General features: G+C 43.2%; 1 protein-coding gene across 1 annotated transcript in view; it reads left to right on the top strand.

Moving 5' to 3' along the window:
- LOC117461825 (serine/threonine-protein kinase N2-like) overlaps nt 1–12517 on the top strand; it is a 46405-nt gene extending 33888 nt beyond the window's left edge. The window contains exons 5-8 of the mRNA XM_034103789.2: nt 8311–8440; nt 8553–8698; nt 9024–9237; nt 12027–12517. Of these exons, the coding sequence (XP_033959680.1) occupies nt 8311–8440; nt 8553–8698; nt 9024–9237; nt 12027–12220 (684 nt within the window). The 3' untranslated portion in view covers nt 12221–12517. The remainder of the gene's footprint in view (nt 1–8310; nt 8441–8552; nt 8699–9023; nt 9238–12026) is intronic.
- Nucleotides 12518–15238: the final 2721 nt, after the last annotated feature.

Below are 15238 nucleotides of genomic sequence, written 5' to 3'. Positions count from 1 at the left end.
ACGAAGCCAGGACGTTTGGTATCATGGAGTTGGAACACTGAGACAGTTTCCCCCTTGGCGAAGTGGAAAGGAAAAAACAGAACTTGCAAATTTACTTTTCATGGCTCAAGATCCAGAGTAAGATCAAGAACTGCATCTGCTTATATAAAAGCTCAGGCGGAAGTGGCTGCCCTGATGGTTTTACAAAATCTACTTCAAAAGAAACATGCTTTAGAAAAACAGGAACATGAGCGGAGGAAAGAAGAGAACAACTGGACCTAGAAGGAGACAATACGCCGCCACCATGGCTAAAATGAAGGTTCTTGCTGCATCAAAGAAATCCGTGTTCCGAGTAGCTGCACTACAGGATCTGATGGCAAGCAGTCATTTTTGGAAACGGACCAGCGGAAAAACTCTGGGGAAGAGCCGGGACGCTAATACGGAAGTGTCTCAAACTGCAGTTCATCTAGTGGCCAGTAGGAGCAGTCTGCAGAAGGGAGCAATTTCCATAGAGCCCCATGTTAAAATGCCCAACTTTACAGCAGAAATAAACATGTTTACGTCGTGGTTCAAAAAACCATATTCTCTGTATAGTTAGATCCCCCCTTCATGAATATGGATTGGGCGGGGTGAATTTGTTCTCAACTCATCTGTTTAATTAATATTAAAGAGCCTGTGACACCATCCCAACAACTGTTGTGCAATGAAATATTGGGCTACTAATAATCTCGAACCGTTAGTTTAAAAAAGAAAAAGCGATACCGTTTCGTTAAATATCAATAATTTCGAACATCGCGGGGAAATTCCTTCGACTCATTTTGAAGTTTTGGGGGAAGCCGGAAGTGACGTCAATGCGGAACGATTCGAGAGCCAAACACGGACAAAGTGTGTTGCCATGCGTAGAAATGGTGAATTACTGAGTTTAGGCACGTTAATAACGTTTAATGAAGTTGACTACAGTATATTCATATTTGTCAGTGCTTTCATGTCAATTGGGCGACTAAACATAAATGATCGTGGTGAAGATGATGATTACATTAGGATTACAAATCGGGAGTGAGAGCTGCTGAATTTCCTCCCGTCGGATGTGATATAAAAACAAATCGATTATTTTTGTAGTTATAAACTCAGTGGATGAAACTACATTTATTAGTGCTTTCATGTCAATTCGGCGAACATATGATACATTAAATGATGAGTGAGGATGATGATTAAAAATCGTTTGTTTGAGCCAGTCTGCATTTCCTGATGAGAAAACAAACCGATGCTTTTTGTAGTTGTAGTACACCAACGTGGATTAAACGTGTGTTTTTTTTACCACAATGTTGGGGAAATTAATGGATAAAATGCAACACTCAGTGTCACAGACTGTATGCAGAAGTATTATTTAACACATTATGTTGACGAAACACTCGAGTCAAATGTAATTAAAGTCAGATCCACTCGTGTCTTAGACGTGAACGCGCTCTCAGCTGGAGAGAGAAACCCTGGCTTGATTTACCGAGTTGATAACCAGCGTCGTAGGACCGCTTAGCGAGATCTCGTTAGTTAGTTTGTTACTCAAACATATCCAGGGTCTGTTGAACTGGCTTCGTAGTACAGGGCACAGGTGGCTAGCAGCGCTAATGTCAAAGACACAGACATTATACATTATATTTGTATTTTACATCCCCCGCTCCCCCCGTTGACAGCTTGCTAGCGGTACCGAAGTGGGCCGGTCGAGAGTCCCGGGATGATCTTTAGTCCCATTCCACCACTGGCTACATGACCATATGATCGCCCATATTGACGCACCTCATTCCTAAACTTCTAACAGATACCAACATAAACCGATCCTTCAGCCTCATATGAGCTCTCAGACACGTTCAAGCATTTAACCTGTCATCGCTGTCTGAGCTTGCTGCTGTGTGCGCCGTCGTGCGTTTACATCTGACTGTATATATATAAAGGTTTACATGCAGATAGCTGGGATCCTGGACGGTGCAGCTGGAGCGCTGTGCCCCGCAATGACTCGCACCCATCATTTGGCGGGCCTTGAAGAATCCCCGCGAGAAGATCCAGAAAATTGTCAACATTGAAGGATTAATGGTTATCAAAGTACAAATATCCAAAATCAGTTCAGTAACGGTTTTCAAGGGGACAATATTGTACTCAAATTGATGGGTTTGGATGATGGGGAAAAACCGTGTCACAGGCTCTTTAAGCCTTAAATCTTTTGCATAAATTAGGGCGTGGTCACTTTGATGGACATGTGTTCATGCCTCACTGTCAGCTAACAGCACTTGTCCACTCTGCTAGGCAACAAACCATAAAGGCTAGGCTACAACGTTAGTTATTTGTAGTTACTGTACTTGACCCTTTAGCCGTGTTCGTGGTGATTGTGCCTTTTAGGGAATATTGTTACAAATACCAGACAATTAAAATGTTGTGCTGTGCGCTTGAATGTACTAACAGAACTTCCAAGAAGTCTAAAATGATAATATTATACATGTTAACCCCGTTCACAGGTGTTTGTGTGCTTGGTAGCTTAGCTTGCTACTTATTAGCCAGCTAAGGACGTAACCCTTTATACATTTTAGTTTATGATTCAGCCTTGGGTAAGACTTTTATAGTCTATGGCTATGACGGCCATAATGCTAAACGGGAGCAAATGTTAATAGGGGACCCAATTATCCCAGTGGTGGCCGCCGGAGCTAACAGAGCCGCAGGGGGCTAGCTCCAGCCGGCGTCCCGGAGCTAGCCCACTGCGGCTCCGTTAGGTCCGGGCGGTGGAGTCCGTCTTTTCTTAACGTGTGAATAACAAGCGTTAAGAATAACAAAATATAGCTAATTCTCTTGCAGATTGTCTCATTTGATTATGAATGTAACGTTTATATAGGGGAACTACACTGTTAGCAGTAACTTGGTATGCATGTATTTCATGTTAGCTTAGCTTCTTAGCCTGAGCTAGCTCTGTTTACTTCCAGTTCGGAGGCAGCAGGTCCCGCCTCGGCTCCGCCTCTTTGCCCTTATTTGGAGCAGGCGGGATTAGACTCTGACGTCACAGTCGAGCCGTTAGTGGCCGACTCCGCCTACTAAGGGCTTCTCGGCAACTCTGCATAGATCCTATGGGTGACATCACGGACACTACGTCCATTTATATACAGTCTATGAAACGCATTTAAGGAAAAGAAAACCCTTCATATCAAAACCAAGCCCCCAGGAAGTGCGCCGGAGTCTGATGAGAATATTCGTTGTGGCTAAACGGCGGTACTACACTTCCTTTAGGTTGCTGGGCCCGGAAACACTTTTTCCCATTGACTTACATTGGGGAAGAGTGGTCTGTAACTCGTTGGATAATTTTTTTTAAACTAAATAAACAACCCAGTATGAACACTTGTATAGCCCTTATTAAAAACATTCATTCCTCAAGCAGTACAAATGTGCTAATAACATTATTCTGAGAGTTATTTCCCTCTGCATTATGAACGTGCATCTAACCCACGGGACCGTGCCGCCCGGCACGTTCATGATACGTGTTCAGCACTACCAGAGCCCTAGAGGCTCTCGGCTCGACATGCGTTTATCTTTACCCATGGATGCACAATAAGAACGGACCCATATGTCTTACTGCCATCCCACGGAGCTGTAATAATGGATATATTGCACATGTTTGCTGTAATTCATCATTTGTAAAATATTATACTACATGGGCTGTATTCTTTCACACATACATACAGGTATTGGGCCGAGGGCGACACCGTATTTCCGGTATCCGCCGTTTTACGGGTAGGCAGGCCGATGGTTTAGCCGTACACCGTCTAGGTTTTAAGCTTCCTATACTGAATATCATAGTCTATTGCCTTAATCAATATCTAGTCAACTCTAAAATACCACATATATGCATTGGCATGATAATATTATTGTGACAAGTGGGGTATTCACCTGGTGTTTCCAGAAATTTAGACATAGATGCAGCCAAAATCGACGAAGGCCACTTTCGAGGGTCGTTTTTCCATACATCTGCAGGCAGTCTGTAAGGGCAATCCGACAACCCACACAGCTCTAGTTTACGCTGGTAACGACCTAGAGCACACCCCTCAAGTCCAGAGATGTAATCCGAAGATGCAGCGATTTCTTCGGTCGTTAATTCAGAAAAAAACCTAGTGCGCTTTGCCTGGCTACGTTAGCTAGCTGTTTATATTTGCACCTCCAGGAAAATGGCGTATTTGGGATGCAAACTTGTCACCTTTCGGCAAAATTCGCCGTTTTGAATCCAAAATAGGTCGTGTGTGTGATTCATGTAGATCTGCAATAAAAATGTTTTTGGGGTATTGGGGGGGTCTGAGACCCGGAGTAATCTGCGGCCGCGATGATGGTCTAGCTTCAGCAGCTACATTACCTACGGGTGCGTTCGTTAATATTAACTGTGTGGTCGGGAGTCACTGTGGCACAGACTGCACCGCTGGTGAACAGCTGTTAGAACGGGCCGTTCAGGTGTTCAGAGCAGAGCGGCAGAGCGTGATGTGCACTGAAAAGTTTTTTTGTCGCAATATTATCGTTGAGCTGGCTAACTAGCATACATTGTCACTATCTGCTAACGTTAGCTTTAGCCTTCGTTTTCTCTAGTTCATAGTTTCATAGGCTATAAACAGAGGTGGTATAAGTATAGATCTTGTTCTTGAGTAAAAGTAGAAGCACTCAGATCTTGTACTTGATTAAAAGTAGAAGTACTCAGATATTGTACTAGAGTAAAAGTACAAGTACTCAGGTTTTAGTAGAAGTACCAGAGTGTAGGAACAATCCTGCAATCAAAATGTTCCTCAAATAAAAGTACAAAAGTATTATCGTGAAAATATAGTTAAACTAGCGACAGTAAAAGTAGAAGTACTCAGATCTTGTACTTGAGTAAAAGTACCAGAGTGTAGGAATACTATGTTACAGTAAAAGTCCTGCATTCAAAATGTTCCTCAAGTAAAAGTAGAAGAGTATTCTCATCAAAATATAGTGAAAGTAGCGACAGTAAAAGTAGTCGTTGTGCAGATTGGTCCATTTCAGAATAATATATATGATGTGTTTTATAATGATTGATCATGAAAGTGTTCTCAAAGCTGGTAACGGTGCAGCTTGTTTGAATGACTTTGTATACTGCAGGGTAGCTTGTGGATTTACTCCAGGTGGAACTAAAGTCTGATTCAACACTTGATTATATTTCACATCATTCATCCACATCTGTAAAGTAACTAAAGGGATTAAATACATATAGTGGAGTAGAAGTGCACCATTTACCTCTGAACTGTAGAGGAGAAGAAGTACACCATGTACCTCTGAACTGTAGAGGAGAAGAAGAACAAAGTAGCAAAACATTGAAATACTTAAAGTACAAGTATCTAACTTAGTTATTTTACACCGGTGACTATACAGATAGAAAGATTAAGCCTTGCACAGAGGCATGAAAATACATTTTCAAAATGCTCAACAGTGCTGTCAAAATTATAAACTGACTGCTACACAATTAAAATAAATGCTTTTATATATTTCTATTAGATGTGACTCTTTGGCGTTTCTGTTATTACTAACTACTGCTTTAGTTGTTCTGACTGCTAAAATCCTGTTATTCCTAATTTTAAAGCCGATATTCCGTGGGGTCGGGGGGCTCGGATGCTTGTCACCTTTTTCATACCTGATGAGTTTGCATCCCTGATATATGGCGCGTGTTGCATTGTGGGTAGCTCGTGACGTCACTGTGTGAAAGAATGATTAAATCTTGTACCGTAAATGTTGTATTAAATAAAGTTAATATTACCGACGTTAGATTAACGTCCCTGTAGCTTATTATTGCACTAAGAAGCTTATTGCACTGTGTATATTATATATATATACATATATAGAGTGCAATAATTCTTTCATGCTGAATGAAGCTTTGTTGGATATCACTAGATCCTGTTACAGCGTAATATAAGTACATAACGACTGATGTGTACATTAGCATAATTACTAGCTAGCTGCTAACTGCCGCCTCGTTAATATCAAATCCATCATAATAACATCCATTACCATGCTGTCATGAACGCACGGTGCTGTTACATGTACGCAAATTGACGTGCTTGATGTGAACGAGCATGTTGGTTAAAGTTGCGCATGCGCTATGAGCGCACATACGGGTACTTCTCAGGCATGCCGGGTAATCTGTGACGTTTCACTCTCTCAAAAGTTGGGCCATTTTATCATCATGCGCTAATGAGCAACTCTCATAGGAATGAATGAGGCCCCGCCTCCCACGCTGTATCCAGTTCTTATTGTACATCCATGATCAAAACAGATCCTTTTGTACCCCAGCCAAAAGTTATATATACATCTGCATCAATCATTCCAGAGCACAGTGTAGCTAATCTAAAAACATCAACAATAACAACCAAGGACAGAGCTGACACTGAAATCATCACATCTACCATAACACTCGAGTCACAACCTCATCCAGTAGAAAGCAAATTTGCAACCATGAAAGCGGGACAAATTAGATACAACATAGAAACAAGGGAAACTAAGATGTACAGAAAAGAACCAGCCTCTTTGCATACAAGTGGCCTTACTGGGGCCGGTGAAGAGGACTGCAAACTCTGAGTCAGTGATGGGTGCTAGCAGACATCTGTAATGACAGTGGATATGCTGTGGAAACATCAATTTAAGATGCACTATCCTGAAGGTGGCAGAGACATCCAGAGACTTTCCATGGGAAATCAGCGGTTCCGGGATCCAGTCTTAAAATCTGCCAAACTATTGGAAGGACCAATCACATTAGATTGGAAAAGGACAAGGAAAAAAGAACTTGCACTTGGGATTCAGATGTAGACAAATAGTGGCTTTCTGAACATACCCCTCAGCCAAGTACGCCTTTTTCTTGAGGCAGAGAAACTTTTGCCATGTCTAAATCATTTTCCATTTTCACCTTGCTCCTTGCCCCCTGCATACAGTGACTATGTTTGCACCCTGCACTCACAATACTACACACAGCAGACTTGATTGCTTGTATACTGATCTATACTGGATTTAAAACATGATGATCTGCATATCATTAGAATATACAGTGCTTTATTGTAATTGGTTTTGAATAATTATTATAAATTGTTATGTAATAATTAGGGGCCGGAATGTAGGAGCCAAAATGCTTGTTTTTGCCTTACTTATTATTTGTATTATTATCTTGTATTTCTGTTTGCATCGCGTTTCATTCTTATTGTTTATCACTTCCGGCAATGGTCACGTGGGTGTGGTTTATTGGTATTTAGTCACCTGTTGGATGCCGGTTGGGAGGATATGATGTAGGAACAGGGTGAATTTGCTCCGATACTTTCTGTTGACCGTCAGGTCTGGAGGTGTATATTGTTTGTTTTCGTCTTTATTAAACACCATGGACTACAAATGACTACGGACTCTTACATGGAACGCGTCACAGCAAAGAGCATTTTTTAGCCTCTCAGCAGCTAACTCATAGGGAGTTAATGCCGCTACACCCTGCTTCATAAACAATACAGACATCCCTGTGCTCCTCCGAGTCTGGGGGTCCGGGGATGTGAGGACAGCGCGAGGACACAGACAGGGAGGCTGCTCTACTTCATAGGAAAGGTAAATATTAACAACACAGGAGCTAAAACGCTTAATAACCTTCATTACGTGTTAGAGAAAGAACTTAAGAAAGTTTGAGGAAGATGAGGCTGTTAAACGGGCAGCGGATCCGCTGTGTGCAGAAAGAGAGAGAGACGCTAAGCTGAACCGTGCAGCGATCAGCTGATGCGGAGCATAGAGAGAGAGAGCTGCGGTCCCTCCTGTCCTCACAACTCTTATTAATCCCGGTACCGGACAATTGTTATTTGTTCCTACTCGGAACCGAGTTTTGCTTCCCAGCCCTGCCACTGTGCTACACGTCCCGCCCCCCCCACACCCCCGTCTAACAGCACAGAAAGCGGCGAGATGCATTTCCTTAGGAATCGACAAGCAGAACCGAAACTAACTGTTGGAAACGGTACCCATCCCTAATCACACATGACAAAGAAGGAAACGTAAAGCGGTCGCAAACAGCAATGGCGGACACGGACAATTTGTGAATGAGTTGTGCCTTTTGTAAGCTGAATTTATCAATCATTTGTCAATAAATAAGGGGCGAAAAACGTCACTTGTCCTTTGGACAAGTCAATTGAAAGATCTACTTGTCCGATATTGTAAATAACACGTCCTGGACGGTGGGACGTGTGCTTTTTTGCACACTTATAAGTTGATAACATAATTCCTGTGACAGGCCTAATTTTTTTACAACAACAGACAGTGATGTTTCATTTTCTAATTTGTTCGAAGGACCGTAAGTTGCTAGCGATGGCGCAGCAGATGCTTCAGGACAGCAAGACGAAGATCGAGTTCATCAGGATGCAGATCCTCAAGGCCAGCCAGGCCAGCGAGATGAGCTTCGAGAACAACGATGTGATGGGTGAGCCTTCAGTTGTACTCAGTGTTCCATTTTTAAACTTTAATGGGAAAAACCCCAAAGTCCTATGAACAATTCCGTCTAACAGAATCCTGTCATTTTTTTTCTGTTCCAGACAAGCCCATCATCAGCCCGCTGGACCTCCGAGTGGAGGAGCTGTGTCACCACGCCAAGATCGAGTCGGCTGTAGCAGAGGGAGCCAAGAACGTCATGAAACTGCTGGGCACAGGGAAAGTCACAGAAAAGAGAGCGCATTCAGAGGTACTGTTTGTGTTTGCATGTGTGTGAGTCTATTTGCATGCTAAATTCACTGCTTCTGGAACATTGTGTTGATGTAAAACGAGCAGAAAGGCAAGGCAAGTTTATTTATATAGCACTTTTCGACGCAGGGTAATTCAAAGTGCTTTACAAAGAAAGAAGATTTTCATCACTTTTTTCATCACTTTCATTCATTGGCTTTAAATAAAACAATTTCCTGCACTGCTGCTGTGCTCTATTAAAGTAAAATGGACCGTGTAATTGAGGTTTCTGTCTCTCTTTATCCTTTTATACTTATTTGCTATATTTACTTCCTTCTCCTCTTCAGGCCCAGGCTCGTTTTAATGAGTCCAGTCAAAAGTTGGACCTCCTCCGATACTCCTTGGAGCAACGCCTCATGGAGCTGCCTAAAAACCACCCTCGCAGCAGCAGCCTCATGGAGGAGCTGTCCCTGCTGTCCTCTCCTGTCCTCAGTCCTAGATCCAGCATCATCTCCACACAGAACCAGTACAGCACTGTGACCAAGCCCGCAGCACTCACAGGTACAACACACCCGGTGATGATTAATAACAGAATGTGAGTTAGTGTCCCATCATCACCCTGTTCTTCGAAAAGTCAAACTGACAGCTTTTCACCTTTTCTCCACCTAGTGGTTCCTATCGTATTATTGTTGGTTGTTTGATCGATCTACTTCTCTGGACTGAGTAAAACACCCATATTAATAAATGGGCATCCTTTGCTACTTACTGATCTAGCTTAATAGAAAGGACTTGTAGTAAGCAGTGATGCAGTGCTCCGCCTTTTGTCTGGGACGTTTATATAGTCATCATAATAGGGTTCCGTCATTGACTGAGAAACCATCAACCGTTTTGATGGTTGGTTGGACAAAGTCAGATAAGACTTAAAGAGCCTGTGACACGAGTTTCCCCCATCATCCAAACCCATCAATTTGAGTACATATTGTCCCCTTGAAAACCGTTACTGAACTGATTTTGGATATTTGTACTTTGATAACCATTAATCCTTCAATGTTGACCATTTTCTGGATCTTCTCGCGGATTCTTCAAGTCCCGCCAAATGATGGGTGACGTCATTGCGGGCACAGCGCTCCAGCTGCACCGTTCAGGATCCCAGCATCTGCATGTAAACCTTTATATATATACAGTCAGATGTAAACGCACGACGGCGCACACAGCAGCAAGCTCAGACAGCGATGACAGGTTAATGTTGAACGTGTCTGAGAGCTCATGAGGCTGAGGATCGGTTTATGTTGATCTGTTAGAAGTTTAGGAATGAGGTGCGTCAATATGGGCGATCATACGGTCATGTAGCCAGTGGTGGAATGGGACTAAAAATCATCCCGGGACTCTCGACCGGCCCACTTCGGTACCGCTAGTAAATTGTCAACGGGGGGAGTGGGGATGTCAGGGGCGGCGGACTGTAGATAGTAAATGTAAATATGTAAATATTTGTGTCACTGCATCCTGGTAAAATACAAATATAATGTATAATGTCTGTGTCTTTGACATTAGCGCTGCTAGCCACCTGTGCCCTGTACTACGAAGCCAGTTCAACAGACCCTGGATATGTTTGAGTAACAAACTAACTAACAACAACAAACTAACAAACGAGATCTCGCTAAGCGGTCCTACGACGCTGGTTATCAACTGGTAAATCAAGCCAGGGTTTCTCTCTCCAGCTGAGAGCGCGTTCACGTCTAAGACACGAGTGGATCTGACTTTAATTACATTTGTCTCAAGTGTTTCGTCAACTTAATGTGTTAAATAATACTTCTGCATACAGTCTGTGACACTGTGAGTGTTGCACGGCCAGATGAGGCTGGAGAAGCTGACTCAGATAAGGAAATATATGATATATTATGATATTATATGATCGATGATCTGATTGATGATGTAATATGAATGATAAGTGCGACACGTCGGCGTCTTCTCTGCATACGGCAGTTTAAACTGTATTTCCTTTATCCTGTAATATGACTTGAGAGATTTAAACTCCGCACACTGAGTGGATCTCTTTTCTATAGACGCCGGAGGCGGGCAGCGTCAGGTAAAAGAAGTTATTTAGCCTTCTCAAACCTGAGCCTCACACGCCACCCATGGGGGATGTGCTAGTTACTTATCCGACCGGCCCACTTCGGTACCGGCCCATCGGGATTCGTCCCAATGGCCAGTCCGCCACTGCACCCAGCCCACGTAAACTGTCAACGGGGGGAGCCTCGCTGCGGGGAAACGGTGCACCTAGTGTCCCGATCGGAGTGGGAATAATAATAATAATAATCCGTGCATTTTATCCATTAATTTCCCCAACATTGTGGTAAAAAAACACACGTTTAATCCATGTTGGTGTACTACAACTACAAAAAGCATCGGTTTGTTTTCTCATCAGGAAATGCAGACCGGCTCAAACAAATGATTTGTAGTCATCATCCTCACGATCATTTAATGTATCATATGTTCGCCGAATTGACATGAAAGCACTAATAAATGTAGTTTCATCCACTTGAGTTTACAACTACAAAAATAATCGATTTGTTTTTATATCACATCCGACGGGAGGAAATTCAGTAGCTCTCACTCCCGATTTTTAATCCTAATGTAATCATCATCTTCACCACGATCATTTATGTTTATGTCGCCCAATTGACATGAAAGCACTGACAAATATGAATATACTGTAGTCAACTTCATTAAAACGTTATTAACGTGCCTAATCTCAGTAATTCACCATTTCTACGCATGACAACACACTTTGTCCGTGTTTGGCTCTCGAAGCGTTCCCGCATTGACGTCACTTCCGGCTTCCCCCAAAACTTCAAAATGAGTCGAAGGAATTTCCCCGCGATGTTCGAAATTATTGATATTTAACGGAACGGTATCGCTTTTTCTTTTTTAAACTGACGGTTCGAGATTACTAGTAGCCCAATATTTCATTGCACAACAGTTGTTGGGATGCTGTCACAGGCTCTTTAAGTTAATCTCTGATGTCGTAAGCTTTTTTACGCAAATCGTATGTGCGATTTATTCTGATACAAGACACAAGGCCTGGATACTACGTTGGGTTAACATTCACGTAGATTTACCTAGACCCAGATTATTACAAAGTGAAATGTTCCTAGTTAAGATTAACACGGATGTTTCTCATTAATGCCTTTTTCTTGGTTTGTTGTCATTATTGTTATGTAGAGTAATAACCTACACATAAAACATTTCAGAATTTAAATGCTTAGACCATCTAGAATGTGCAAAATGGGACCATCTTGTAAAAAGAAATTGCGTGATGCATGTATCTGTATTGCCCCTCTCTCCTGCAGGCACGTTAGACGTCAGGCTCATGGGCTGTCAGGACCTTCTGGAAAATGTCCCGGGCCGTTCCAAAGCAGCTTCTGTCCCTCTGCCGGGCTGGAGCCCCAGCGAGACGCGCTCCTCCTTCATCAGCCGAGCAAACCGCAACCGCAGCGTGAGCTCCCGGAACCTGACGAAGAGCGAGGAGCTCTCCAGTGAGTAGACCTGACCGTACGCTGTCTGGAAATAAGTAAATATTGATACAGAGATGGAGAAGTAGATCTGCGATTACATTGAGCGTCATAATAAACTAATCACAGCTGGACCATAATGGACCTGAAGAAGGAGAAAGTCTGGGGGTCCGTGGACTGCATTGCAGTCACAATCAGGACACTGTAAACAATGTTCAGGGTTCGTACGGTCATTAAAAACCTGGAATAATCATGGAAATTCAAAATGCAAATTCCAGGCCCTGGAAAAGTTCTGGAAAACAATATTTTTCCCAAAGTTTTGGAAAAGTCATGGAAATGTAACTAACGTTGCGTCAAATATAATTTACATTTGATCTAATCGCCAAAAATAATCTGCGAGATACACGGGCCAGTGATAATTGCGAGAAGACACATGAACAGGAATGGAGAAATACACATGATATAGCCTGAGGGGCTAGAAAGCTAAAGAAAAGAAAAATAAGACACCAGCGATACTTAGCTCAATCAGAGTAGGATTTGCCTCCTCTTTGCCACCCTCGTGACTCCCAGGACTCCAATGTCTTTGTCAGTCTTACTCCCGCAGGACTCCAATGTCTTTGTCAGTCTTTCGGCTGTCTGACGCTGACACTCAAGGAAGAGCTACCTAAATGGACGCCTGATTGCTGAGTTCACACAGCTGTGGCGCCACGCCCCTCTAATTAGTTAACCTCTACAGCTGATGGGCGACAGCTGAGAGGCCCTGCCTATTTTAATGCACGCTTGATTGCCTACTGAGCCCTGTTTAACAGGTTCACGTGATCAGATCTGAGATTTAAATTCTCTCAAAAGTGCCGTTTTAGCTACAATAACTACAGAACAATTATACATATACAGAGTAGAATAAATGAAATAGAGAAGTCTAATTAAACAAGAATATTACTTACAGTGGTTGCTGGTCAATAGGTATTGTCGCCACCCTGTCAATATAAGACTGTAATGGTGATCAAGGGCCTGTGTCCACATGACACGTGATTCCATCAGTAGCAACCTCTAAGCTCTAGCATTTTGGAATTTGTGAATCGTATTATAATGTTAGAAGATGAGAACCTCCCTTGAATCGATTCCTCCCCCCACCTGAACTGTAAGCATGTTTCTGGTTGTGATCAGAGCCAGATGGGTTAATCTGAGGGAGGGTTCCCCTTGTCAGCGCTCCAGCAGTGACATCAGCCTCGCTGCTATTCAGTAGCTCGGTGTCTTGTCCTGCAGACAACCGTGGGCCGAACCAAGCTGAGGAAGAGGGGGAGGAGTAGGGCCGGGTCCTTGAATTCTTGGCTCGATCATGTGACCTTGACCAACCGCACCCCCACGCAGAGAGGAAAGCCCTGAACGAAGACTGCATGACACGCAGATCTCTCACACGTGTTTTCTCTGTCTTTTGCACAAGCAGCCCCCCTCACAATACTGCCTTGGTGTACAGACTCTTATTATGCCATTTTATGGAAGATCTGTTTGCCCCAGGCCCTGTGAAATGCCCACCTTGCTGCACAGGCTGCTCTACACATGTGGGTTGGATGGACTCTACATGGGCTCTCTCTCTCGCTCTCCCACTCTCTCTCTCACTCTCTCTCCCTCTCTCTCTCTCTCTCTCTCTCTCCCTTCTCTCTCTCTCCCCCCCTCTCTCTCACTCTCTCTCTCTAGTCTAGGCCCTTCCATAGAAGTACTTTATGGGTGCATCTCACTTCGGTTAAATGGAATCCTACGTGAAGCGACGTCCGTTTGTGATGACGCTGCACAGCTGATCGTCTGACAGCCAATCAGTGAGCGATACACAGTAAGGGGGCGGGGCGAGGTGTAAGGATTTTCACCGGAGGAGGATTCGAGGATGGTATGGTGTTCCTCGATATCGATCCTCGGTCCTCCGACACAAATAAGGCCACTGGGACGCTACTCAAGATGGCGCAGACAGATCAACTTCCGGTGATACCGAGACCGAGGAGCGAGGAAATGAAAAATAAAGAAATGAAACGCACCCTATGACACCGTGAAACTGAACTTGCAAGTCAAGTCAGGAGAAGTCAGGCCGTTTTTTTTGCCCCCCTCACCGGAGTGTGAGAATGTGTTGCTCCGCGCTGCAGGGATCCGCCTGCGCAGGGGATTTCTCTGCACATTTTCAAGTCCAGACACGACCCAAAAAACACTAAACAGTGAGCTCATCGGCCAGAAGTGTGGTCCGGCACCCTGGATAGATAGAGGACACTTTGTGTATCTGCATGCTGTTTGAGTGAAGAAACTAACTCAAAAGCTTGAATAGATATTGACCCAGTGTCAGTGTGTTGTCTCAGCTATTTTTAGGGTCTGGATAAAAAGCCATGTAAAAAGTGTTTACCCCAAATATGCAGTTATGTCACTGCAGTATTGGTAGTGGTACTTTTCTATTATCTTAGTTTTTCACAGTTGCTCAAGAAAAGACAATGCCGCAGGGTTTCCCTCTGTGGTTAAAGTTACAACAGACTGCAGGAGAGAGCCAATAAGATGACAGAAATTGAATTTGAATCGGCAGAGATTGCCTTTGTGTTGTATATCAAAGCCAACTGAATATTAATGTGCTCTGTCTTCACCTTGGATTTGTTGTAATCATGTTCTTTTAATAGACACGTCCGGTCTAATTCTGACTCTTAACGCCATTTATTGATGCAAAGCTCTGCTTTATGTTGGACTCCTGATGCACATCTTAGCCTGTTTAGTGTCAAGAGTGAGTCAATTGGAGTCTAGTGTTAACACACCTCATCAAATGATAAACAGCAGACCTTTCAGGATCAATTATTTGACTCCTAAAGTTTCTATTTGACGTGTTTTTGTAAACAAAGTCGATGCTGCAGGGCTGTTTGGGTAACTTCAAAATGTCTGGCAGCCACAAATGGCACATGAATACTGAGTAACTATTTACAGTCTGTTTATTTGTGACAAACTCCAGTAGCACATACAGAGATGGTTGTTTTCAAAAGGCAATAAGGTTATAACTTTTGTTTTTTCTCTGTTTACCCAGATTG

This window comes from Pseudochaenichthys georgianus, chromosome 17 (genome assembly GCF_902827115.2).
Source record: "Pseudochaenichthys georgianus chromosome 17, fPseGeo1.2, whole genome shotgun sequence".
Lineage (NCBI taxonomy): Eukaryota > Metazoa > Chordata > Actinopteri > Perciformes > Channichthyidae > Pseudochaenichthys > Pseudochaenichthys georgianus.
The sequence above is the reverse complement of the archived record's forward strand: the minus strand, read 5'-3'. Positions and strand labels throughout refer to the sequence as shown.